This window comes from Camelina sativa, chromosome 16 (genome assembly GCF_030686135.1).
Source record: "Camelina sativa cultivar CO46 ecotype springtype chromosome 16, ASM3068613v1".
Classification (NCBI taxonomy): domain Eukaryota; kingdom Viridiplantae; phylum Streptophyta; class Magnoliopsida; order Brassicales; family Brassicaceae; genus Camelina; species Camelina sativa.
In genome coordinates this window covers 25,920,804-25,947,276 of record NC_141895.1, presented here as the reverse complement: position 1 = coordinate 25,947,276, position 26,473 = coordinate 25,920,804, and the positions used below count along the sequence as shown (strand labels likewise).

General features: G+C 32.1%; 5 protein-coding genes and 1 pseudogene across 9 annotated transcripts; 3 read left to right on the top strand and 3 right to left on the bottom strand.

The window, feature by feature from the left end:
- Positions 1-1,675: 1,675 nt before the first annotated feature.
- Positions 1,676-5,534, top strand: LOC104752004 (uncharacterized). The gene is made up of 11 exons (XM_010474064.3): positions 1,676-2,184; positions 2,487-2,568; positions 2,676-2,750; positions 2,848-2,961; positions 3,058-3,717; positions 3,807-4,177; positions 4,270-4,369; positions 4,462-4,521; positions 4,611-4,697; positions 4,780-4,905; positions 4,995-5,534. Exons 1-11 carry the CDS (start codon positions 2,153-2,155, stop codon positions 5,298-5,300), a joined length of 2,013 nt encoding a protein of 670 aa, XP_010472366.1. The 5' UTR covers positions 1,676-2,152; the 3' UTR covers positions 5,301-5,534.
- A 3,429-nt stretch (positions 5,535-8,963) lies between these two features.
- Positions 8,964-9,989, bottom strand: LOC104752003 (uncharacterized). The gene has a single exon (XM_010474063.3). It carries the CDS (start codon positions 9,631-9,633, stop codon positions 9,139-9,141), a length of 495 nt encoding a protein of 164 aa, XP_010472365.1. The 5' UTR covers positions 9,634-9,989; the 3' UTR covers positions 8,964-9,138.
- A 6,796-nt stretch (positions 9,990-16,785) lies between these two features.
- LOC104752002 (cold-regulated 413 plasma membrane protein 3-like) lies at positions 16,786-17,872 on the bottom strand. Its single transcript, XM_010474062.2, has 4 exons — positions 17,622-17,872; positions 17,408-17,521; positions 17,268-17,338; positions 16,786-17,157 (listed from the first exon to the last, which is right to left on the bottom strand). The coding sequence occupies exons 1-4, from the start codon at positions 17,726-17,728 to the stop codon at positions 16,895-16,897; spliced, it is 555 nt and encodes a 184-aa protein (XP_010472364.1). The 5' UTR covers positions 17,729-17,872; the 3' UTR covers positions 16,786-16,894.
- Positions 17,873-18,404: 532 nt separating this feature from the next.
- Positions 18,405-19,202, top strand: LOC104752001 (uncharacterized). Its single transcript, XM_010474060.3, has one exon. It carries the CDS (start codon positions 18,643-18,645, stop codon positions 19,144-19,146), a length of 504 nt encoding a protein of 167 aa, XP_010472362.1. The 5' UTR covers positions 18,405-18,642; the 3' UTR covers positions 19,147-19,202.
- Positions 19,203-22,257: 3,055 nt separating this feature from the next.
- LOC104752000 (LOB domain-containing protein 10 pseudogene) lies at positions 22,258-24,184 on the top strand (annotated as a pseudogene). Of its 4 annotated transcripts, none has more exons than XR_015585153.1 (3): positions 22,258-22,420; positions 22,661-22,712; positions 23,081-24,184. The product of XR_015585153.1 is annotated as an LOB domain-containing protein 10 pseudogene, transcript variant X1 (transcript). The 4 variants fall into 4 exon arrangements; XR_015585156.1 differs by having other exon boundaries at positions 22,391-22,521; XR_015585154.1 differs by having other exon boundaries at positions 22,393-22,526.
- Positions 24,185-24,711: 527 nt separating this feature from the next.
- LOC104751999 (reticulon-like protein B13) lies at positions 24,712-26,034 on the bottom strand. The gene is made up of 4 exons (XM_010474056.3): positions 25,946-26,034; positions 25,631-25,817; positions 25,215-25,426; positions 24,712-24,996 (listed from the first exon to the last, which is right to left on the bottom strand). The coding sequence occupies exons 1-4, from the start codon at positions 25,983-25,985 to the stop codon at positions 24,815-24,817; spliced, it is 621 nt and encodes a 206-aa protein (XP_010472358.1). The 5' UTR covers positions 25,986-26,034; the 3' UTR covers positions 24,712-24,814.
- Positions 26,035-26,473: the final 439 nt, after the last annotated feature.

The window sequence follows — 26,473 nt, the reverse complement described above, 5'->3', positions numbered from 1 at the left end:
TTAGTTGGCCTAATGCACCAAACAACTTCAGTGAGTGAGATGCAAACTTATCTAATCCTTATCTCATAAATTTCTAAGAAATCCGAATCATTTGTTTTCGTTATGTATTGGACTCATACTTGGTACCAAGCTCATATCCAGTTGACTACTTGCAGTAGCCATATATAAGTTATGTTTCGGCCAAGTTATATTATCATATAATTATCTGTTGAAATATGATTAGTTGATTGAATGCATGTTTCTATATATATCCAACGAAACATATGTATGATGAATTCAAATAAACTATCTATAGTCTAATAAATGATACTCTAGATAGACCATATTGGAGTAAAAAAACAAAACATTAATTTTTTATGTTTACAAAACAGAAATTTATATGTAAGATTAAATAAAATAAACCTAAGTATAATATTGAGTAATCAAGCATTAGGAATGAGTACAAGAGTTAAGAGAATGTAACAAGAAAAGAAACAAAACAAAAAACAAACGTAGGATCCTAATATATAATCCTATGAGGGCTAGGAGAAGAGAACAGAACGGGACAATGAGCAAGGCGATGGTTCAACAACTCCCACTTACGTTCCAACAAGCCCATACAATACAATAGTTGTGTTCACTTTTTTGAGTAACTTTTCTTTGATAGGTTCAATACATATTATAATCTGATAATTGGGAAGTCGTTCAAATATTGACAAAAGTGTAGAAATATATAATATAATATATAGTTTTGTCTCTTTTTGTTTTCGTTTTTGTTTTCTCGTTTAACCGCAAAAATAGTAACGGAATATTGTTTTACCCTTTGGCTTGTCTTTGTACCATTTCATTTTTTTGACTTCTTTACTTTTAGTATATATAATCAATTATTAAAAAACTCTTTGTTTCTTGGACACTTGAGATTAAAAGAACTTTCTTTTTGTAACGGACGGTTATTTACTTGTCAGTCTCTAAGGGTAGTCAAAGCTGTAACAAATGCTGTACAATTCCATGTGTTACAATATCATGAGTACTTATTTAATATTGTGGGTAAATAAGTTGAAAAAGTTTTTCTTAAAGTTTACTAAGTAAGTTTATAGAGAGAAATATCGGGGGTTTAATCCTTAATGTGTACTAAGTCGTATTGGAAAGTGTGTGTCCTAAAATTATTAGATTTCTACTGCACATTGTTACCAAAAAAAAGTTTTTTTTTATTAGATTTCCGGTTGTATATAAGTATATCATTACTGTATGTAGCTTACTAATCGATACCACACACAAACCCTGTGGAAATAAAACTAATGTAGTACTTTTGTTTCTCTTTATAATATGTTTTTACATTATTTTTCTGTTGTGGAAATAGAATATATATTATATATATATATATATATATACATGATGTTTATATAATTTCCATGAAACTGTTGATTATCTTCTATTTTTTACCATATAGTATTGTATTGTTCTTGTATCAATAATTATATTATAAAATACGTTATGTATTTAAAATAATTACCTATTGCATATTCGACTACAATATTATTTTCTACAAATAAGAAATATTCACCCAAAATTACAATATATATTTATTAATTCGTGAAAAAGTTTTTACATTATTTAAAATAATTTTACGTGAATCGATATCCCACGTAAAATGCTGTGCTTTTAATGCGAAAGAGAAAGTCCCTAAAAACAAAAAGCTTAAAGATTGATAAAGAAAGGCTAAGGCCTAAGAGAGGTGATGATGTGAGATTCTTCCCTCTAGGGTCAAAAAAGTTATACCCACACTCTTTTTGCTCTTCTGTATACGCGCGTGAGATAGAGAAAAAAAAAAAAAAAAAAAACATCAAATCTTTGCTACTTCTCTTTGGTCGTATCCGTATATATGTTCTTTCTTATAACTTATAAGCAGAAACAAAAAATAATCGCTTTCATAAACTCAGATTTGTTTCTCTTTTGTTTCCAATGGTGGAAGAAGACAAGTGATGTGTGTTCTGTTCTTGGAGTTTAGTTTCTCTTCTTTATGATTCATTCATCAATCTAAGAAGATCAATATCAAATCTCTGTTTCTTCCTCTGTCTCTCTTAAGTCAAAACCCATTCTACTTGTTCCTCTCTTTGAGATCAGTCACAAAGTTGAGCTTTGTTACAGAAGATTCCTAGTGAGACACAAGAAAATGCAGAGACAGAGACATAAGCGTTCTAAGAGGTTTGTCAATTTCAAGACTTTCTTCTTCTATAGCTCTGTTTTTTTTAGCTTCAATGTTACTTGGTACTGAGCGATTTCTCAAATTTGACAACATGGGTTGTTTAAGTTTAGTCAGATGCTAAGTTATTTCGTTGCTGGATGGGTCAAAGTTTGAGTCTTTTGTAGGTTTTAGGACTAAAAGGTTGAAGCTTTTATGTACTTGTCATAGAATGTGGTTCTGTTTATGACTAATCCTGTTTAGAATCTTTGTTTTTATATATTCTGGGTTTTGATTCTTGGAATCTTGATTTTACTTATTGTAGCTGTACTGTTCCTGAAAAGAAAAAGCTTGAAGATGAGAATAGCATTGATTGTTCTCTTAATGCTTCTCAACGCCTCAAGCTCGTGAGTTTAATCCCAACCCAACAACTCCTTTTGATTTATGTTTTTTTTTTTCAAAAGCTAACAACTGAATCTTAGTTTCTTTCAACTTTTTTTGTTTTTATCAACAGGACTTACCTCGTTGCGGTGAAACGAAGAAGGATCTATCCCCGGATGTAAAATTCAAGAGCTCTTTGAAGCAAGAGGTTTGTTTATTGAACTTATGGTAGCTCCCTTTACTCCAAGATCATTTGTTACATTCACATAATTGATTTCTTTATGATCATCTTTGGTTACATTCAGATTCAAGAGCTTGAGAAAAGATTGCAGAATCAGTTTGATGTCCGCGGTGCGTTAGAGAAGGCATTAGGCTATAAGACACCTTCTCGAGACATCAAAGCTGACTCTACACCAAAGGTAAAGTAATCAGTTTCTTATGTAAAATAGCTGACACAATGTTGATGTTATTGTGCAGCTCATGCTCATGAATGGGTTTATATATTTTTCTTGCAGCCCCCAACAGAATTGATCAAGGAAATCGCGGTACTAGAGTTGGAAGTATCACATTTGGAACAGTACCTTCTATCTTTGTACCGTAAAGCATTTGATCAACAAACATCTTCTGTATCTCCACCAACATCGAAACAACATAGCTCGACTTCACCTAAGTCCACTCTCAGAGGAAAACGTCTAGACTTCTCAACAACACCTGATGAATCTCGGTGTTTCTCTTTTGACAACAGACTGAAGAGTCCACACTTGGTGGAGAAGGAACTAGAGTCTCCTAACCTTAGATGCAGACAAGAAAGCTTAGCCACGCAACCTCGGTGTTTCTCATTTGACAATAGACTGAAGGAACCTGGTTCTGCTGGTCGAACATTCAACCAAGAAAACTCAAGAATGGATTCTCAGTGTTTCTCCTTTGACAATAGAGTGAAGGAACCTGGTTCTGCTGCTCGGCAGTTCAATCAAGAAAACTCAACAATTGATTCTCGGTGTTTCTCCTTTGACAATAGACTTAAAGATCAATGTTTTGTTGAGAAGGAAGACATTGATTCATGTGTTCGACGTTGCCAATCCTCTCTTAATCAACGTTCCACCTACAAGAACCGAATATCTCCACCAGAAGACTCAGTATTCGCCTGCCACTCCCAACCATTGTCCATACATGAAGTAAGAGTCTCATTGAAATGGTTATATAATCTTGTAATTACCTTAAGAGATTATAAAGTCTGTAACTTTACTCTTGTTTGATGCAACAGTACATACAAAATGGATCAAATGCTGCAAGCCTTGCAGAACACATGGGAACTAGGATATCAGATCACATATTTATGACTCCAAACAAGTTATCAGAGGAAATGATAAAATGTGTATCTGCTATATACTCTAAGCTAGCAGATCCGCCATCGATAAACCATGGTTTCTCATCACCTAGTTCGTCTCCATCTTCAACTAGCGAGTTTTCACCTCAAGACCAGTATGATATGTGGAGTCCAAGCTTCAGAAAAAACTCGTCTTTCGATGATCAGTTTGAGTTTAGCGGACCTTATAACTCAATGATTGAAGTGTCACAGATTCATCGAAACCATAGGAAAGGACGTGACCTTGACCTGATGAATCGAAACTTCAGGTTAGTCTTTAAATTCTCAGCTTTCAGAGTTTTCCTTTGTTCTTTTGCCCAACGTTTATGCTGATGGTAGTCTTTGGTTCGTACTTATACAGCTTGCTTATTAAGCAACTGGAAAGTGTTGATCCAAGAAAGCTCACTCATCAAGAGAAACTTGCCTTCTGGATTAACATACATAACGCACTTGTGATGCATGTACGCAGCTTTCTCTCTGCTCTTTTGATCTAACCTCTTGTCTTCTTTTTACTTTAGTTTTCTAACTTACAATGCGTTTTTCACCATTGCAGACATTTCTAGTAAATGGTATTCCACAGAACAATGGGAAGCGGTTTTTACTGCTCTCCAAGGTAATATTACTAACACTTTTCTTGGTCTTCTTGGTCTCCAAGGTAATATTACTAACAACTCTTCTTTGTCTCTGCTTGACATTTTCCAGCCAGCTTACAAAATAGGAGGTCGCATGGTAAGCATAGAAACGATACAAAGTTATATTCTTCGCATCAAGATGCCTCGTCCTGGCCAGGTAAGGCCGACTTCTTGTGTATCTCTAAACTCAATATTGTTAATGTGACTTTGTCTAAAGCTTTTTACTCTTCTATATGTAGTGGCTGAAGTTATTACTCATTCCGAAAAAGTTCAGAACAGGAGATGAACATCAAGAATATTCCCTTGACCATTCTGAGCCTCTCTTATACTTTGCACTTTGTTCAGGCAACCATTCAGATCCTGCGGTAAGTAGAGAAAGAAGGTTACACTTCTGTTATATCTTCTTTGAAAGAAAAAGAGAGATATTAAATGTGCTTCTTTGTTTTGGCTGCAGATTCGTGTTTATACGCCTAAGGGAATATACCAAGAGCTAGAAACTTCAAAAGAGGAATACATCCGTGCAATGTTTGGTGTAAAAAAAGACCAGAAGCTAGTCTTACCAAAGATCATTGAGTCTTTTAGCAAAGATTCAGGTTTGAGTCAAGCAGCATTGATGGAGATGATTCAAGAATGTCTCCCAGAAACAATGAAGAAAACTATAAAGAAACTTAACTCAGGGAGATCTCGAAAGAGCATTATCGAATGGACGCCTCATAGTTTCGTGTTTCGGTATTTGATATCCAGAGAACTTGTTAGATGAATATATTTTTTTAAGGATTTTGATTTCAGGTCTCACTTTCTTGGTAATGTTATTGGTGAAGTATATAGGAGAATATGTATTATGGAGTGTGTAGAAAGTATAAATAGAGATTAGAGGAAACACTGCATGCCGTTTCTTGGTTACCAATCCGGGATGATGTTTTGGCTCTTGTATTGTCTTTTGTTGCCGAACAACAGTGTGTACATACAACAAAATCAATTCCCTTGTTTATTATTTGTGACAGTAACGATATTAGTTTACATCATATATTTTAGCAAGTTTACAATCAAAGTATAAAGTGAACTATATAAAAAAAACTTAAAAAGAGTCATCTAAGATTCACACTAACACACATACAGTAAAATCTCTATAGATTAAGAAGGTCCGGACCATGAAATTTTATTAATTTATAGAGGTTTTAATTTATCGTTATTGATAAATTAATATTTTATTAATTTACGAAGAGATTTTCTCATTTTCATAATTTTTTCTATTACAAAATAAGATACTTTTGTTATCATTCACATTTTAATTTTTTTTTTTAACTTATAATCTTTGTTATCGTAATAGGATGAATGTCAATTGTTTAGTATATTATCTAGGTAAAAATGATTAATGTTAGAAGTTTAGAGTTTAGAAGAAATTGCTAGTACTATCCTTCATGGTAACGATGAAGTTGAAGAAGATATTACGGTACCTTTAGAACCAGTTACTAAAGAAGCAATTATCGAATCTAAGACTTTCCATAATTTTTCGATGCAACAATGAAAAAGATTAGAGATGAGCTCTAACAAGATTACAAATTAAATAATAGCCAAACAACAATAGAGTCATATCTTACTATATTTTTTTAGATATATATATATATATATATATATTAGTTTATTTGATTATTAATTTATGATATTGATCAGACTATATTTTTACGTAAAATTTTCCAAAAAAATATTATTTTATTATTTTATGGAAATGTGTCATTTTTTACTTCTATCCTACTTGGAACAGAAAAAATTTATCAATTTATAGCGAATATTAATTTAAACATATTAATTTATAGAGATTCTACTTTATTGAACTATATAAATAAAGTTAATATTTTTTAGTACGTCCCATGAATCTAATGTACATTTCTTAACAATTCATACTAAAGCATAAAAATGAATTGTTTAACCAACTCAAAAGCTTTAGTCGTGGGATATTATATATACACACTTTCAATAAAATTTGGTGGATAAGCTTTTATGAACATAAACTTTTGTTTTTTTCTTTTGTCAAACTTCTCTTTGTCTTTTTCTTTTCTTTTCTTTCTTTTCATGTTGTTTTGGGGGTTTCTTTCTTTTTCATATACACTTTAAAGTGCTCATATATAAAAGAGTGTTTTCTCTTTATGTTTATGTTACAATTATATTTAGCCTTTTCTTTGATATCGCCTGATAATAATAATGTATATTGTAGTAGAGTGAGATACATGATTGTATAAATAAATTAATATACAAAAAAATAAAGACAAAAGAAGAAGTGGGCTTTTAAAAGTAGGCCATAATGGTTTGGCACCGCACGTACCGTCGTCTCATTAAAGTCATGTCCAAACTTATAATTACTCCCATTCTTTTGTTTCCACATTCATTATTGCTTCCCACCATTTGCTAGTGTATTTGACCTAGTTGACATGCACTAGAACCAAAATAGAAAAACACATGTAACCAAATAAAAACCAAACCGAATCGAATCGAAATTTTTAGTTCAACATCGTACCAAATCTTCTATGTAAACCGATTATTATTCTAATGGGAAAGCAAAATAAGCATAACTGAACTGAAACAATTTTAGTGTACTTAGAAATTAGAATATATTTGTAGTAAAATTAAACGAAATCCAAACGGTAAACCAAATCAAAATTACATCAAACCGAGTGAAACTAAACTGAAATTGGTTTTATTTTCCATAGAACAAATCAAACAAAGATAATAAGCAAACTCAAAACCAAAACGGACTAAAATCTCGTATCCCTTTTCATCAAAACAATTTTTCAAAAACCACTCAATGGTAAAAAAACAATATTACTTTTAATAAAGGTTGTTAAAGATTAAATATAACTAAACCAGTAAATGTTCAACGAAAAACACAGTAGCTCACTGATTGCGAGCTCCATGCGTACGCGCGTGCCCAGGGTTCGAATCCCACTATGCATGGTACAACTAGGATGTTCAATTTTTATTTAAAAATTGTTAGACCTTAGAAAGGTAATTTTGTCATTTAATTAAAGAAGAGGGATACTTAGAATTAAAGTGGATGTGTAGAAAAGAATTCGTGGGACAGAGACACAACATAATTAAATCCAAACCAAAACCGGATTACCCAAATAGAGACATATGCCATAGAAATCTCACATCGAATCAGAAATCAAGTACGTGATGTGGCTCAATCAGATAACTTATCAATCAATCAATAGCTGTAAGCCTGTAAGCAAAATTTAAATCCAAAATAAAATAAAATCATATGTCATCGTAATCCCAAAGAATTGACTTCCGTCATAATGTATCGATGGGACCAAATCGGGGGATGCCTCTCAAACCTAACGCCCCTAATGCGTAGGGTCGTCACTTAAAGTCAAATTACTGAGTCTATGTGATGTCTCATGTCTCATTGCAGTTAGTCATTATGCGTGATTCATATTGTGTCACTATTGTCCATTACCTATCAAACTCACACAATAAATGTTCATATTAGCCAAACTTATCTAATTATTCTTAACTTATTGACATTAGATTTTCACAGTTTTGGAATATTTGGCTTTTTTAAATTCACCAATGCAACTAGTGACAAAAATTCTCTTCTGTAGACCATGTGAATGCTAACTTCTAAACTGGTCACTGTAAATGTTAAACTGACAACAAGATCGAATCTTTTTTACGAAGTTTCATAATTAGTTTGTTGTTTTACTCCATGGTTTATTGTGTTATACAGATTTTTTTTTTTTTGGTTGTTTACCTTCCAATCAAAATACTAGTCATGAGAATCAAACACATGGTCCTTTCTTATCCACAAAATGTAATCTAACTTGGATTAATACTATAGTCATCTTAATCTTTCTATATATGTATAACAAAGCCATCTTATTCTTGATATCATAGACCAATCGATTAGATTTGAGTTTGATTGGGGATAGCGGAACCAATAATTGTCAGAGAAACACATCGGATGGAAATAATTAGTGTAATTAGATCAAAACAAGCATATTGATCACATCAAACATTGCTAAGAAAATGAAACAAAAATTGAATGTGACTAATCATTTTATATTTTATAATCTTTTATATAAGTCCATAAGATCCACCAAACGTTTTTCAATAACTATGATTAGATTTTTAGAAAAATGACTTGAACCACAATTTTTTTGTACGTTGTATTTGTTTGTGTGTGCGCGTTTCAACTTTCAAGTGTGGTCCATAAAACATGACAAAACAAAAATAATAGTTCTGCAGCGGATTTGAACTGTGCAAATCTACACCACTACTAAACCACAATGGCACAATGCTCTTAAACTTTTACCCGTAATGCACTTAGTAAATTTGTAACTTTATAATCCGTAATTTGGATCTTTTTTTTTTTTTTTCTCTAGTCGATAAAGAAATATATGGTGCTTTTCTTTCGAAGTCTAAAAATATAAAATCCTCTAATCATATGATATGATAGTAAACCAAAGTACAATCACTTTTCCCACGTTGCTAAATGCAATGTGCATTACAACAATATGCTCCTCCAATAATAATAACCACTACATGCTATTTACAAACTTAAACCTAAAACAATAACTAAATTACCAAACTACCCTTCACTACTCTTCTATCTTACTCAACTTCGCCGCGTACTTCCTCCTCCCGCTACCACCACCACCACCGCGTCTTTTCCCATTCCTCGTCTCTCCGTCAGATCCCACCGCCGCGACTCTTCGTGCCGAAAAGATCACCGGAGAGACACATTTCCGACGACACCTGCATTTATCTCGGCCACAAGAACCACCACTTCTCATTAGAGCAGAGCTAGCTTTAACAGCCAATGCAGCCATCTCCTCGGCTTTAAGAGAATGATGAAGCGCGCTGAGAGGAAGAGCGAAGTAAAGCTGACCAAGCTGAAACTCCTCGTCGGCGCTAATGGCGGATACGGTGTTGTCGAAGTCCATATCATCGGCGTTACAAATGAAACACATCGGATTCTTCTGTAGCACGTAACCTACTTTGACCGGGCTCGTGAACTCCATCATCCTCCCGTCTTGTAAGATCAGCTTTGCCGTCGCCACTTGTGCCGACTCGTACGAGCTGCATATGCCCATAGGTTTTTTGGTCTGACTCAGTGAGTCGACTCGTTTACCGGCCAATAAAAGGGAATAGTTAGAAAGGAGATGAGAAGTGAAAGGGTGTTTTTGTGTGTATTTATATAAAAGGATGTGCCACGTAGGAATTTTCGTCGTTTTGTGATTATGTGTATGTTTTCAATATTGTTTTTTGAAGTTTGAACGACCAGTGGGGGCAATGACAGGCTGTGTAAGTAAGTTGGGAGGATGACAGCTTTGTGTGGTGATTTTGTTTACCCTTTGGTTTGGTATTTAATTACCAGTTTAGGGACTGTGTTTTTGTGAATCTAACTCGTTTGTTAATGCTCAGTTTAATTAATGAACTCTCTTTTCTTGGGATACTAAGACAGTATATAAGTGGACTGATTGGTATGAGAATGTAAAAGTATGTATGATATAGGAGATTTTTTTTTGAAAAACATTGTATAGAAAGATGTTTAATCGGAAGCGTTAAACAGGAAAATGTATCTTAATCCGTTTCGAAAGTTTTAGTTTGGTTGATTTCTCAAACTAAAATTTTGAAGTGTTATTATACATTCAGATTCTAGTTTGGTTGATTTCTCAAAGTTTTTTCTCAAAACATTTTTTTTTCATCTAGATTTCTTTCACACTTTCAAGTGTTTAACCTCTTATTGCGTAGTAGCCTCTTTAATGTTATTTTGATAGATAGAGGTATTAAAGAAGTTGTGGCAAGAATTAACAGGATAGTGGAGTTAGTGAAAACAATAATATCTCATACAGCAGTATGTCATAACTATTAATTAACTATAGGCTGCCAAATTATGAGTGCAAATTGACTATAAATTAATCTAACAAGATTTATCAATGTATATGGTAGTTGGGAAGTGTTAAGATAAGGTTTGTTAAACTCGAAAAGTAATTATATTTTTCTTTTGATTACCGTTCAACCTTTGTTCGAGTATATTTGTTTCCTTTTGTAATTCTATTCTATCTACATCAACCATATATGTTCTGTTCATGATGCATTTAATAGTTTTGTTTAAGGAGTAGTATATATCTGATGTTGATCGATGTGGGGATGTGTTATATAATAAGTTACATGATCTGAAATTTATTAGTGTCATCTGATGATAACAAATACTCATTAAAAATATATGAAAAAAGAAGGACCATGCGTTTATTATATGGTTCTCATTTATTAGGTAAGTTGCAAATTTCTTTAACGCATTCTTTTTCATTTACGTACGTGAAGAGATAGATGATTAGCTTTGCTACACTGTAAGCCTATGATTTTTGATGGCCAAGAAGCTACGAGATGCAAACCATTGAATGTTATTTAATTTCATTGTCGAGTATGTAGGGATGGACGTACACTAAGACTTAATTGGCAAATTATTCATTAGATTCGTCGTTTCGATATTGTAATATACTCTAATCCTTCCCATCGTATATATGATCATGCTTTTGTGGAAGTCTTAAACGTTTTTAATACTTTAGTTTCATCGTCTATATATATTCGTACTTAAAAATAGAGGAATATCATATCATTAGTTAATTTTAATTACAATAGAATATAAATTATATAATTGTGATAGCGAAACGGAATGTAAAAACAAAACTATATCTAAACGAAACATTGATGTTATTGTTTGGGTGAATGTCATTAAAATCCACTTTGGTTTGGGTGTGAGTTGTATCACAAAAACCGACTTTCTACTCATGATATACTTTCCCAAGTTTTTTGCTTATGTGTCCACTTTCCTTTTACATTTTTACCATTACTAACAACTTACCTCTCTTTCTCTCATTCTTTTCTCTCTTTTTCTCTTCTTTTTTGTTGTTAACACTTTAACAAAGTAAAATATATTTATTTGTTATCATAAAACAAATTTTCTATTTATTTATATAAAATATGTTATGATTATATATTTTCTATATTTTAAGATACATATTGCTATATTTTTTATGAATTTTTAGATTATACAGTATCCATCAGTCGTTGAACATTTGTTCAATTATAAGTGGATAATCAATTGCAGTATTGTTAATAGATAGTTACTTGTGTTTATTCATACAAAATATACATACATAAATTTGGTTAGATCTTTATCCATAGCATATTATCCATAACACAACATAGACCAAATAAGTACAAAACCCTTTAATTCTAAATTTTAAATCCTAGAACATAAACCCTTGAACCTAAAACCAAAACTATTCACTTTAAAAAAAATAAAAACAAAGTTTAGTGGATAGAAAAACTGTGGATAGGTCTCCATGGATTTACAAAGCATATCTAGACATTAAGCTGAAGAATAGCAGTTGAATGGTGACTATGGATGTGATCATGTGGATATTTTTTTGTGGATACCAATGTAGACAGACCAAAGAATCATCATCCAACATCCACACAATTAAATCCATAGACACCATGAGCTCCTTGCTTCATATTTTGTGTTGGTCCAGAAACATATACACTCATAAGTGGTTAATAAACAAAATAAAAATTAACAACATTGATTTATTTAGAACATTGAATATCAATCATGTGGATTAGTAGTTATGGATACTTATCTTATAATATCTTGCTCATTCTTTACATGAGCAGAAATTTGTCCAAGATAAATTAGCCACATAAATTTCTTTTAGCTAAATGTTTTTGTACTATTTTTCAGCTAGAAGTAGGTATATTAGAACTTAGAAGTGTCACTAGAAGTATACTACACAATAAACATGGTCATTATTAATCTCAAAGCCTATCCACCAAATTCTGACCACGTGGACAAGCAATCCAGATGAAATTTATTGACAAGTTTGTTGCATGTTCAAACATCACTATAGTTTAGCCACTTAGATGTCTTTTAGCCAAATGTTTTTGTACTATTTTTAAGCTAGAATTAGAGATATTAGAACTTAGAAGTGTCACTAGAAGCATACTACACAACAAACATGGTCATTATTAATCTCTAAGCCTATCCACCAAACTCTGACCACGTGGACAAGCAATCCAGATGAAATTTATTGACAAGTTTGTTGCATGTTCAAACATCACCATAGTTTAGGGTTTAGACTTTAGATGGTATATAGATTCAATGTCTATGACTTGAGAAAGTTGTATTGTCTAAGGTTCAAGGTGTAGGATTTAGGGGTTAAAGTTAAAAGTTTAGGTTTAGGTATGTGGATGATGTGTCTATATTTTTAATTCGTGGTTTAGGATTTAGGGTTCAAGGTGTATGGTTTAGGGTTTAGGATTTAAGATTTAGGGTATAAGGTTTACGTTTTTGGGCTTATATGGATTTAGTGTCTATGTGGTGTTAGGATTTAATATTTAGGGTATAAACCCTAAACCCTAAACCCAAAACCCTAAACCCTAAACCCAAAACCCTAAACCCTAAACCCTAAACCCTGAACCCTAAACCCTGAACCTTAAACCCTAAACCCTAAACCCTAAAAGAAATCCTTCTAGCTGAAAAATAGTACAAAAACATTTAGCTAAAAGAAATCTATGTGGCTAATTTATCTTGGACAAATTTCTGCTCATGTAAAGAATGAGCAAGATATTATAAGATAAGTATCCATAACTACTAATCCACATGATTGATATTCAATGTTCTAAATAAATCAATGTTGTTAATTTTTATTTTGTTTATTAACCACTTATGAGTGTATATGTTTCTGGACCAACACAAAATATGAAGCAAGGAGCTCATGGTGTCTATGGATTTAATTGTGTGGATGTTGGATGATGATTCTTTGGTCTGTCTACATTGGTATCCACAAAAAAATATCCACATGATCACATCCATAGCCACCATTCAACTGCTATTCTTCAGCTTAATGTCTAGATATGCTTTGTAAATCCATGGAGACCTATCCACAATTTTTCTATCCACTAAACTTTGTTTTTTTCTTTAAAGTGAATAGTTTTGGTTTTAGGTTCAAGGGTTTATGTTCTAGGATTTAAAATTTAGAATTAAAGGGTTTTGTACTTATTTGGTCTATGTTGTGTTATGGATAAAGATCTAACCAAATTTATGTATGTATATTTTGTATGAATATTTTGTATGAATAAACACAAGTAACTATCTATTAACAATACTGCAATTGATTATCCACTTATAATTGAACAAATGTTCAACGACTGATGGATACTGTATAATCTAAAAATTCATAAAAAATATAGCAATATGTATCTTAAAATGTAGAAAATATATAATCATAACATATTTTATATTAATAAATAGAAAATTTGTTTTATGATAACAAATAAATATATTTTACTTTGTTAAAGTGTTAACAAAAGAGAGAAAAGAATGAGAGAAAGAGAGGTAAGTTGTTAGTAAGGGCAAAAATGTAAAAGAAAAGTAGACACATAAGCAAAAAACTTGAGAAAGTATACCATGAGTGGAAAGTGGGTTTTTGTGACAATACTTTAGAAGAAAGTGGGTTTTCATGACATTTGCCCTTATTGTTTTACCTAAACATCTGTAGTGTTTTGGTTGTATATATATGTTTTATTGGTAACTTAGTGATCTCTGATTTTAGTTAATGAGAAATATAACATTGGAAAAAAAACCCATAACAAAAATTGTTAATTGTCAAAATAAAAATTAGAATTGGTAACTCTTACGTGGACGGTGGCAAAAATCCAGAGTGATTGGGATATATGACGTCTGGATAAGTGTGATTTGGTGGAAGAACAAATTTGAAGAAGTAAAACTTGAACTTGGGTTTCAAGTCGACCTACTACACACATACATAAATGTCACATCCACAGTTCTACTTATATGTTCATCATTACTTATTAACTTTGTACCACATTTTGATTACGAATGTATAACATGCAGCTTACATGCTCAAGCTTAGATTGTTCATTAATAATATATGTGTGAAGTTGATGTTAAAAAGCAAAAGAGAAAAGTTTTATTTGTGGTCTTCATAAGGAGGACGGTGACAAAACAAAACAATCCTAACGATTGGGATTATATGGCGTGGCTAAATCTGCCACGTTACAATACGAACGCAACGACGTGTCTCCTTCAATAAGCGTTGTCCTACCTCTCTGAATTCGACAACTTGTTGCAGAACAGGGAAGTAAGCTTGTCAAGTCCCCCTTATTACCGGGTGACATCTATTTTTCATATATTTTCTTTGTATATATCAAATTAAAAATATAGATAATGTTTTTTTCTTTATAATTTGTTTTTGAAGTGTGGTTATTAAGAATTGATGGTTGATTAGCTGTTATGGAGTTTAAGTAATGATGATGATTTGATGGGTCAATGGGTTAATTGTCAACTAAGCACATTGATGCCAACCGCAAGTGACTTGTGTTCCCTATAATGAACTTCTAATTTATCTTTATTTTTTTAGCGTATTTTAAAACTCTTTTCGTGAATATTTATACTCCAACATTCATCCCGCATTAAGAACATACTGTTTGGTGATTACTTAAGGAAAGGTGGATTACAAAAGTAGATTAACAAATTATTAATACATGACTAAGTCTTCTGAGTTTGAGTTTTCTCGTGCAGTACTCGAAAGAGAAACAGATAGGCATGTTGTTGATTTGGAAGTTTAATTAATTTAGTTGTAGGCTTTGTAGCCTTGGAATATCTAGAATTGATGTTTTGTAAACTTCAAGAAAGTAATCATTAAAAATATTTAAAATTTTGAATTATTATTGGTTTAAAATTAAATAATATCTCTTTAGTCAAAAAAATATATTTAAACTCAGTAATTATTGTTTTCTTAAAATGTGTAAAAGCTTCTAAACATCAATCTTATCTTTATGAGACAGAGGAAGTAGACTTGTTGGCTATGATAATATACTTGTAATCTGTGTTTTTATTCTTACAGAATAATTTGGTCTCTTTTATAAATACTTGTGTCTGTCGTGCATACGTGTGCGTACTTTATTGATTTGTTTGTGAATATGATTTTTAATTATGCGTAAATTGTCTTATGCATTGGGTAAAAAGAATTGTCTTTTAAGTTGTAAAGTTTTGCCTGAAATAGAAGAAAAGGAGGGACACATGCTCCACGCTTTTGTGAGAAGCTTCATGGACGATACATTAATCTCTCACCCCCAAAAGCTAGTATATATAACTTCTTTTGATAAAGTTAAAAAAATATTGTACCAGTCGTTACCTTTGTTTGACTAACTGAAATGATTTTCTTTTCGTAATTTAAAAAATGGATTTTAAATTTAACATTCTATTATTTAATTTGATTTTATTTGATTTGTATCTTGGTGTATAGTTTGTTAAAAAAAAAATTATTGTATAGTTTGCTTTTTTAGTTTTTTTAACATTGTTAGAAAAATATCTTTTGACGCCCTAAATTTTGGTTCTCGCTCCGAGTGAAAGGTCAAAATACCGTTTTTTTTTTAACGACAGTTATCGTGATATCAACATGACAAAATTAGCCGAAGAGCCTTTGCACCTTATGGTATATCTATATGGCCGTTAGGGTCTTCTTCACCGGCATAAAAAACTTGGTTCCATCTCTCTTTTACAAAAGGTTGAAGCCCTAAACGAATAACTATGGCCCAGTGGCCGAGACAAAAAGAAAAATGGTATCTACGAAAATATACACTAATAAGCGAATTTGAATACTGAAGAACATGAATTTCAATGTTCGTTAATGTCCTTCAAAAAAAATTGTAAACTAAATAACTAATTAGCGACACACAACGCAAGAGCTAATCGACAAGAATAAAAAGAATATTCTCTCATACTAAAAAGCCATTCCTTGAGTTATACGCCTTAGAATTATCTCATATTTTTATGATGATTTGGATACACGAAACTATTTCAAAAAGTCCATTTTCTTTGTTATATATTACTAGCATATTCATCATAGACTAGTCGTGCTTTTTGTTATGTTGGAAGAGCATTCTTCCAAGATATATTATTATTATTAAATATATTGTAATCAATTTTATTTGATTTGGTAATTTTGTATAAAAATTCGGTTTGCATTCGAATTGATAATTTAGGGTTGGTAGGATCTTGTGCCTACCTTTAAACAAAACATTTATATAATTCTCCATAAATTATCTTCTGCAAATTGGAAACGATTGTAAATTGTAAATACATACAGTCAATTTAATAGTCAAACCCTAATTAAACATTAATCAGTACTCTTTGAAGCCTTTAAAAGATATGATTTCAAAATTTTGATACTTTTATTCACGGCGACTAAAAACAAGACACAAGATCCGTCTTCGACACCTTATAAGACCACCAATCACAATATCAGCAATATCGTTGGGTTCTTAGTAGAAGAGGGAAGCAAATGCGGAGAAAAAAGGGTAGAAAGAGAGAATATAAAGACATATGGTGAAAGTCAATTTGTCCTTTTGAGTGAATGAGTTTTTGAAACCACCACAAGCTTTAGTGTGTCTATCTAGAAGGTAAAAGCTCGTCAAAAGACTCACATTACCTCCCGTATATTTCAGGTCGTCTCTGAATGCATCCACTAAATCCCTCGGTGTAGCCACAATAAAAAGAATCGTTGCACTTGGGATCTCTAGCAATTCTGCAAGTTATTTTACTTATTGTTAAGGAATACACATAAAGACTTAAACCAATTTTTTGGAGTTGAGAAAATAGAAAACAGTAATCGAAAACACTAAACCGTAAGCGTACCAGGAAAATGGTTTGGTAAAAAAAGCCTGAGAACAACTGTCAAGAGTGCGATCCATTTCCCAAATCCCGCCCTGCGAACACACAAATCGAATACTTAATCCAATTGTTACATACTTAAGAGTCAAGAACAAAAAGCTTACCTAAAAAAATGGAAAATAACGAGAGGAAGGCTAGCGAAGAGGTAAGGAGCTAATAGTGAAGTCAACATGTTGTTTGGGTACTTCCATTTCGTTCCATCCAAAATCATTAGGAAACTTTTAACCACATAAAAAGTAATAAACATATATATATATAAGATGAAGAGTAAGTTATACATAAATCATATAGTTTAAAACATGAAAAAATATGACTGACACAGCTGCGAAGCACGCGACCCATCTAAGGAATAACGTAATTATAACTAGGACTCCGTTGCTGTGGCTTAGCTTCTCTGCCGCGACTTGAAACTCAATCTTTTCCATTTTTAATTTAAAATAAAAGAAACCAAAATAATATAATCAGAAGCAAAGCAGAACTCAAGTTATAAAAAGGAGAGACAGAACAAGAAGATGACCCAAAACCGAAGTCTTCGTCTTAGAATCCAAATAAAAAAACCTTGTGTATATGTCATGGATAGCTAATATTATTAATCCTATATATTTTTAGGTAGCCATCCATAGTTGAACAAGTCTTGAGAAGAACATTCCAAAGAACACCATATCTACCGGTTTCTAGTTACAATTTTTTTTTTAACGTCTTCAATTTTTATAAAGTTGACATCTTATTCATGTTTAGCGAAAGTAAAACACATACAAAATTAAATAAAAAATATACGATATGTTTTCACATACATAAACGTTACTCGCTAATACGTTAAGAACATGTAGAGTCACAATGCTCAGCTAGGATTCTTGTCGAATTGACTACTACAAGTAAGGAAACCATCTGTACATCTCTAACTTGTTGGCTCGTTATGAAGGGAATTTATAATCTTCTTATCACGTTAAAACGCTTAATCATGGTTCGCCACGGAAAAACAAGTTGCGAAGCGCCTCCACATATATCTATGGACAAGAGTACAAGACCATTGCCAAGTTGCCAACTACATGACCGGTTATAGAAATTTGACTTTAGTCAAGGCTAAAATGTGTCGCACCTCACGAATTGCTTCATGAGAGTCATCATATAACAAAGTTGCTGAAATTTTTGGGCTAAAATAATTATATAAAATGGATTCCCTTATTATTTAATTACTTCTTTTGTTATTTACTTACCCATCTCTCAAAGAATCTGAATGGAGATGACGTGTCACGTCAATAGACAATGAAAATTATTTTGTTATCTTGTTGTATATATCATCATCACATCGAAGTCTTTTTTTGTCCACCTAAAAAAAATGGTTTCGAGTGTTTCGCTTTCTTTACTCAGCGGTGGTTGCGGAGCTCTCCAGGCACGCTGCGCACGCACTGCGTATGTTAGCCCACGAGCAGCGCCTCCTAGCAAACCAGCGCCTCCTACGTTTTCACTATCCGGCGCCTCTCGTAGGAATATTTTATTTTCTTTAACGGCAGCGACGGTGGTGACGGGACTTCAGCCGGCATCAATGGCGGAGGATATTCCGTTTTTCGGTATAAGAAAGAAGCTGAAGAAGGCAGAAGAAGAAGCGGTGGAGATCGTTAAAGAAGGTTTCGAGACGGCGGAGAAAGGGGTTGATGCGGCGGAGAAAGGATTAGCAGCTGCGGAGAGAGGTGTAGAGACGGCGGAGAAGGAAATCGTGACGGCGGTTAGTTTTAATGGATTGACACAGGCTGGAGCGGTCGTGGCCGCTGAGTTAGTCGGAGTTCTTGTTGCCACGTCAGTGGTCAATGGGATTTTAGGACCAGAAGGTCAGAAATCGTAGGATTGAAAGATTCTAATGTACTTTTTGTGTTGGAAATTAAAGAAAGATTTGTCTAATTTTTTTTGGGTTAATCAGGTTTTGAAAAAGATAGAAAGTATGTGGTCTATTTTGTTTCCGTTTTCATTTTTATTTCCATCGAAAGTAACTAAATTGTGTGGCTCATATTATAAAATATACATAGCTATTAAACGTTTCAATTGCTTTCTGATCTTGATGGGCAGTCTACGGTCGATAAATATAATTATTTTATTTTAATTTCAAAATGTTTATTAAAATGTGGAATTTTGATATACTTATTAATTTCAAAATGTTTATTAAAATGTGGAATTTTGATATACTTCCTCTGTTCCAAATTATAAAAAAAATTAGTGTTTTTTTTTGTTTTTGTCCCATTCTATAAAATTTGTTTTTTTTCCAGATTTTTCTGCATCATTTATGTTTATTTAGTATGTTATGACCATTTGTATTCTCTAGTCTTTTTTTCTATTGACTAAATATTTTGAATAAATATTTAATTATATATTTTATGTAAAAATAGCAAATCATTTATGATTTCTTAAACGGTTAAACCTTGTTCTTTTAGCTAAATCTTATATATTGGAACAGAGGAAATATCATTTTGGTATACTATATTGTGGATTTTGTTTCCAATAATTTATCACGACACTATTAAAACTTACTTCAAGCACTAGATTTTCATGAGGTATATAAGAATTAAAATCTTGATTGAATAACACAAAACTTAAGAATTTTACATATAAGATGTAATTCATGTTCAATAACACAAATTTTCATGCCCTGATTTTTTTTCCTTTTCTTTGGACATAGTTTTAATAATTCATAATTTAAAATCAAAGGTTGAATAGTATTAGGTGGTAATTAAACTATGTTAAAATCCATGATTAACATTTTGTTTATTTTACCTCGGTTGTTTAAGAATTAAGTAAACTTGGTGATGTTAAATGTGGGCAGCACCAAATTGCAGCAAGAGCATAATGTGTTTAAGTTTGAGAGTGTTCGTCATTTTAAAATTTCATTTTCGTGTATATAAACGAAAACATGAAGATAAATGTAACCAGGAGATCAAATTCTATTAGCTCAATTAATAAAGACTCTTAGACAAAATTTAGAAGTCGCTGGTTCAAGTTACATTTGAAAAGAGATCATATAATATGTTATAATCCCTGTTTTGAAGAGTGGTATGGGAGTTCGGAATTTTTTAGTTATTTGAAAAAAAAAAGAAAAAAAAAAAAAGTCGAGAAGCTCTCCTGAAACTTAAAAGGAAATGAGCGGAGTACTTGAGCATATGTTATTGTAGAGTACTCAAGAATCGAGTCACAGATAGAGGATCAAAGAAAAGGACCCGTTGGTTGTTGCTTGTCACACATAGTTTTTTACTACTGAGACTTGCATGTTTTTTTTTTTTGTGTTCTACTCCGGTTTTTTTTACTTGTCGATATAGAGCTTTGCATACAAATTAAGAAAATATATCAATGTTCTATTATACCTTTTTCTAATATATTTTCTAATTTTTTTATTGATTAAAACATTAAAATAGTTGGGGATAAAATTAGTATTTTTACTAAACATATGCATTGGAAACTTAAAATGACAATTATTGGAAAACAAAATTTTTACTCTAGTACGACAACTAAGAAAACGAGAGGGAGTATATTTTTTTGGACAATACATTGGAAAAGAAAGCAAAATGGAGAGGCATATTGATAACGAAATACATAACAAAGGCTTAAAACCCATGTTTACAGAATTTTATTCTTCCTTTTTTTTTTATTAAAAAGAAAGAAGAAGAGGTTTATCGAGAGAATGCGCGGAGTACTCAAATATGTCATTGTACAGTACTCAAGGGCCAATTCATGAAAAGGTTATTAATAAAACAATATCACTATGATGATCATGGTAGTCTCTGAACTCCATCTCTCGCATATGATTAATGATACGTTAGCTTTTTGTGTTCTATATTGTTTTAAGGAAAGAACAACGGAGAGGCATATTGATAGTGAAAATTCCACTTAAAAAGAAAGAAGTTAAGTAAAACCTACGTTTAAATGATTTTCTATTCTTTTTCTTTTTTTGTTTTTTTCTTTTTACTTTCATAAAATTCAATGCTATTTTCTCTTTATTTTTATGAGTAGTTAATGTAATATACTAGCTAGTGAAAATTTTACTCAATTTGTAGATTTTTTTTTCTAATTTAAAAGAATAGGTTGAGTATAATATTGTATTATCACTAGACTAAGTTGAGATTTTTGATAAGCTCAAGCTTAAACTCAAGTCCTCTCTCATTATCAGTCAAACATTCACTGTACAAAGTTCAAATCAAAATACTCATTTGTAGTAGTAGTAGGTACATTGATTTGAACGACCTAATCTACCTACTTACGTTATTAATTTATTATTAGTTACTTGTTCACTGATTACATCGTATCAAGTTCAAATCCGTGAAGTATTTATTAGAGACTTTAAAATCAAACGTTATGAAGTATTTAGAGCCAATAACTAAACGTTCACTTATCTTTCTTTTTTTCATTTTTTTTCTTCTTAATATCATACACTTCCAGTCCTATTCTTTTGGGATAAACTAAAAGAACAAGATAATTCCCCTCTATTTATTTGAAAAATAAAGTAAAATACTAAATAATAATATAGTTAATAAGTGTTCAACTGATTTTAGTTTTTTGTCAGCCATTCAAGTTAAATTCAAGACATAATTTGAAATTGTTATTATCAACTAAAAATCTAGTTCAAATCAATGAAATCTTTAAAGACAATATACCTTTGTTATTATAACTTAAAACGTTCATTATAATTACAATGAAGTTAAAAATGAACGCTCAATGTATACAAACTTCAGAAATGTTAAATGCTAATTTCACATTATGTATTAAAATTTTTTAAAAGTTGATATAAAATACTTAAGGATATGCTATAATATTTTTCTTTTTTCTTTTTTTAGATTCTGAAAAGTGCAAGTTAAGTTTATCAAGACCTAGTAAATTTCAGTTAAAAATATATAACCAATATCTAAAAATAACTTATTTTTCCTACCAATGTAACTATATTTGATTTTATTTTCCTCAGCAAAATTGAATTAGTCATCTACTAACTAATTATCAATTGACACATTTCAAATTCTCTATCAATTACAAAAAACAATAAAAAAAATATTGCATGAGCGGTTAAGATATTCGATTTAAACACACGATGTCTCTCATCTCTCTCTCTTCTCTCTCGTTGTTGTGATATATAATCTAAGGTTTCTAAATCTCAACTTTTGTTGTCTCCTTAAAATTTTCTCAGAAACATCTCTCCGTCATTTGTTCCTTAGTTTTGTAATCAATCTTCACGACTCCTCAGGCACTGTACTGGGAATATCTCTGTCTTTTCCTTTCTCCTTCATTTCCTCTCTCACTCTTTCAAAAATCCAGTAATTATTTTAGGTCATCTTTGTTTTTTTTTTTTTTGGGAAATTTTAAAATTGTTATGAATATTTCAGGTACCTCATTGAAGGTCATATGAGAACAGGAACGGAGTTCTCCAACGATCGGGTACGATTTCTTAATTTTATTTTGATTTAATCCATTTTATGTGGATTTCAGATTTTTTTTTTGTCCTATAATGAGATTGATTTTGGCTGAAAACTGATGTAATCAAAAATAATTAAATGTTCATAGTTATGTTTTGTTTTTATTGTTGTGAGAGTTGATGTGATATGTTTAAAGGATGATCCAAATGCTCTTATTTGTTCTGGGTTCCATGTATTTCTTGGTTCCTTGTATTTTTAAGCTAAAACGTATGTGGTTGTGTTTCTTGTGCTTCAAGGATAGTCATGTCTTACATTACATATTTCATTTGCCTTGTTTCTAATGTCTTAATTCCGTTATTTTTTTTTTTTTCTTTTTTAAATTTTTGATAGAGTTATTGTTTCTTGAGAGGGAATGGCTTCAACACCTTGTGCGGCATGCAAGCTCTTGAGGCGCAAATGCACTCAAGAATGTGTGTTTGCGCCGTATTTTCCACCAACTAATCCTCAAAAGTTTATATGTGTTCACCGAGTCTTTGGAGCAAGCAATGTAACCAAGATCCTTAACGATCTCCACCCTGACCAACGTGAAGAAACTGTTAATTCTCTCTTCTATGAAGCCGAGGCGCGTATACGTGACCCAATCTACGGATGCGTTGGACTCATATCCTTCTTACAACAATACCTCAAGAAAGTCCAACAGGATCTTGTCACTGCTAAAGAAGAGCTTTCTGGTTACATGGGACCTGATGCTGTGATTCCGCCGCCTTACCTTCCTCCTCTAGGTAACAATCCTCCACCCAATTTCATGATGTCTATGGAAGGAATGCCACTTGGAGTGATCCCTCAAGGAGAACCCTTGATGATACGTGAACCAAACTTGTCTCAGCAACATCAACCGCAAGATGAGCAGTTGCAATTCATGGCATCTGATGCACAGAGAATGGCTGCAATGATGATGGAGAGAGGAGACCAACAAGGGATGTTCAATGGTTACGGAATTGGCAACAATGGGTCGGTTACAGCCACGGGTTATAACCAAATGGATGTGAATGATCACGGTGCTGGTGGGTCGTTGTCTGGACCATCTCTTGCTTTAGGAAGCTTTGGTGATCCTTATCAGATGGGTCAAGAGGCAGACCATGGTCATATCAACCATGATCAACTTCAGACACAACTCATGCTTCAGCCTCCATTACAAGAAGGTCAAGAGCAAACAGAGGAAGGACAGTTTCTGATGCAACCAATGGGACAAGAGAATCTCCATGAAGAAGAGGAGGAGGGAGAGCTTGAACCACCGGTTAAATGGAGGAAATCTGAGAACAAGGAAGCTAGTTTTTAAGAGGCAATTGCAATAAACGAAACAATTACACTTTTTTCATTTATTGGTTAGTAGTTTAGTACTAACTCTTGAATATCTAATTTCTTTTTTAATCTACCGTATTAGTATTATTCATTCTCACTATATTTTGCATCTATAAAATTCAGCATTGTCAATATGCATCACACTTCTTTATACCGATAGCGAATTTAATCTGAGGACGCCTCAGATTTTTGCTAGGGTTTAGAATATTTGGGGACTGTTGCCGTCTTGCGGAATATGGATTCTGTATAACTTCCGAAGATACACAGAGGCTTAAGCTGATACTTTAACACTCTAATGATGTTTTGCTTGAAACTAATCACCGAGGTGAATCCAAGACTAATAGTGTTAATAAATATGTAATTGGTAGCTCTTATCATAACAAATCAGAGTGGCGCAGCGGAAGCGTGGTGGGCCCATAACCCACAGGTCGCAGGATCGAAACCTGGCTCTGATACAGAGTGGCTTCTGGTCTTTTTTTATTCCCTCAAAAGTTTGCTCTCGTTATTTGGCCAGACAAAACATATTAAGATATTTCAAAGAAATGATACGTTGCTCTAAATTATTACCTAATTTAGTTTAAGATCTTAAAACTTTATCAGGTTTCTATTACAAGTATAAAAATATACGCCAAAATCTTATTGCAATTTTCTCTGTCTCATTTGTTTTTGCGGTGAAAATAGTAGAATCTACTATATTAAATTTTGTTTATGCGTCTATGTTTTACACTATTTTACATTAAAAAAAAAACAGATACAAAACATCTACTCTGATTTTTTCACTTCATCATATGTACTATGCTCTAACTTGTTCTTCATCATTAAAATCTTCTCATGAGTTGTACCGTACACTCCTTTTGATCTCTCTTTAACATCACCCAATTGCTTCTGAATTTGAACTCCATACTTCTCCCACAACTTTGGAACTGTCAAGCCCATCACCAATCCTGTAAATGCCAGAGAACAAACTTGATCACACTAACATTTAATGATATTACTATTTTGAAGAACAAAAAAATAAAATTGGGACCATTTTGAGAAAATTATCACTACGATGTCAATAGCACACCAGATGATTAATGATTAGGCTAAGGAACTTATAGTTGAATAATCAGTATTACTAAATCCGTTGTGTGGTGCACGACCAACGTAGTTAATTACGTACCGATGAAGAGACAAGTATGGAAATCGAGAAGCTTTCCAATTCTTGACAAGATCCAAAAACCTAAAACGGTTCTCGCGAAAACAAACCATTCACTCTCAGCACCGACTCGGAACATCCATCTCACAATTTCTTCCATTAACACCCGACAAGACCTCACTGTCTCTGTTACAAACTCCTCCGACACTTCTAACCCTGACAACTCCGGTTCGACCCTGTCCAAAAATTAATAAAACATACATGAGCAACTAAAATATATATATATATAAGACCATTTTTAAAACGTAATCCGTTAAAACATGGACCGTATGTTTGACATAAACAACTGTGCATGTCACTCGAACCTATCTGAATCAGAAATTATTTGTAATATAAAATTTTTGGCATTTCAAATAGTTTTGAGATGGAATATTAATTACTTGCTAAGAAGGCGAAGTAAACTCCCCCAGAGGAAAACCATAGAGACAACAGCGATACCGATCCAAGAAACAATGGTTATGGAATTGAAACCATAAAAGTTGAGTAAAATCCATGTCGATGTTGAGACTGTGAGTATAGAGAAGGCTAATTTCTTCCTCCTCCATAAGTAAATATCCTCCACAATATCTTCGATGTAATTTATGAAACATATAGCAAGGAACAAAACAGAGTTAAAGTAAGAATAAAAAGCAAATTTAGTTAGTTGGTTAAGAAATTATATATATATATATATATATATTTTGACTTAAGTTTACCAGATTTGGGTGAGGGATCTTTGGTCACGTCGTTAGCCATGGCTGTTTTTGATAATGGTTGATACTTAGATATGTATATTGGAAATTGATAAGAGTTAAGACTGCGGGTAAAATATTTCTAGTTCTTGATGTAACACGTCGTGGTGGTTATGGTGACGTGGTAGTCATGCATGGTTGGTATGTGTTGCTTGATAAGGAAACCATGTTCACCATGTAGGACTATTCGGACGAGTACAAAGATAGTTTAGATGTGAAATCGTCTTCGAAACGAAACAATATACATTAAAACCTCTATAAATTAATATTCATTAAATTAATAATTTCTATAAATTAATAAATTTATTCAATCTTAAATTAGGATTAGTATAATTTTGGACATAATTCGATAATATAATAAAATAATATTTTTTTTGAAATTTTTTTATAAATATATAGTCCCATCAATAATATAAATTAATAATTATATAAAAGTATCTAAATATATATATATATATATACACATTAATTTTTATTTAAGTTTATTTTTAA

Coding starts and splice junctions, on each gene's coding strand:
- LOC104752004 (XM_010474064.3), top strand. CDS start 2,153: ATGCAGAGACAGAGACATAAGCGTTCTAAGAG. Junction 2,751..2,847: donor AGAGCTCTTTGAAGCAAGAG/GTTTGTTTATTG, acceptor GGTTACATTCAG/ATTCAAGAGCTTGAGAAAAG. Junction 2,962..3,057: donor AAGCTGACTCTACACCAAAG/GTAAAGTAATCA, acceptor TTTTTCTTGCAG/CCCCCAACAGAATTGATCAA.
- LOC104752003 (XM_010474063.3), bottom strand. CDS start 9,633: ATGGGCATATGCAGCTCGTACGAGTCGGCACAAGTGGCGACGGCAAAG.
- LOC104752002 (XM_010474062.2), bottom strand. CDS start 17,728: ATGGAAAAGATTGAGTTTCAAGTCGCGGCAGAGAAGCTAAGCCACAGC. Junction 17,339..17,407: donor GTTATTTTCCATTTTTTTAG/GTAAGCTTTTTG, acceptor GTGTGTTCGCAG/GGCGGGATTTGGGAAATGGA. Junction 17,158..17,267: donor TTTACCAAACCATTTTCCTG/GTACGCTTACGG, acceptor AATAACTTGCAG/AATTGCTAGAGATCCCAAGT.
- LOC104752001 (XM_010474060.3), top strand. CDS start 18,643: ATGGTTTCGAGTGTTTCGCTTTCTTTACTCAGCGGTGGTTGCGGAGCT.
- LOC104751999 (XM_010474056.3), bottom strand. CDS start 25,985: ATGGCTAACGACGTGACCAAAGATCCCTCACCCAAATCTG. Junction 25,427..25,630: donor TTACTTCGCCTTCTTAGCAA/GTAATTAATATT, acceptor ATTTTTGGACAG/GGTCGAACCGGAGTTGTCAG. Junction 24,997..25,214: donor CCATACTTGTCTCTTCATCG/GTACGTAATTAA, acceptor TGGCATTTACAG/GATTGGTGATGGGCTTGACA.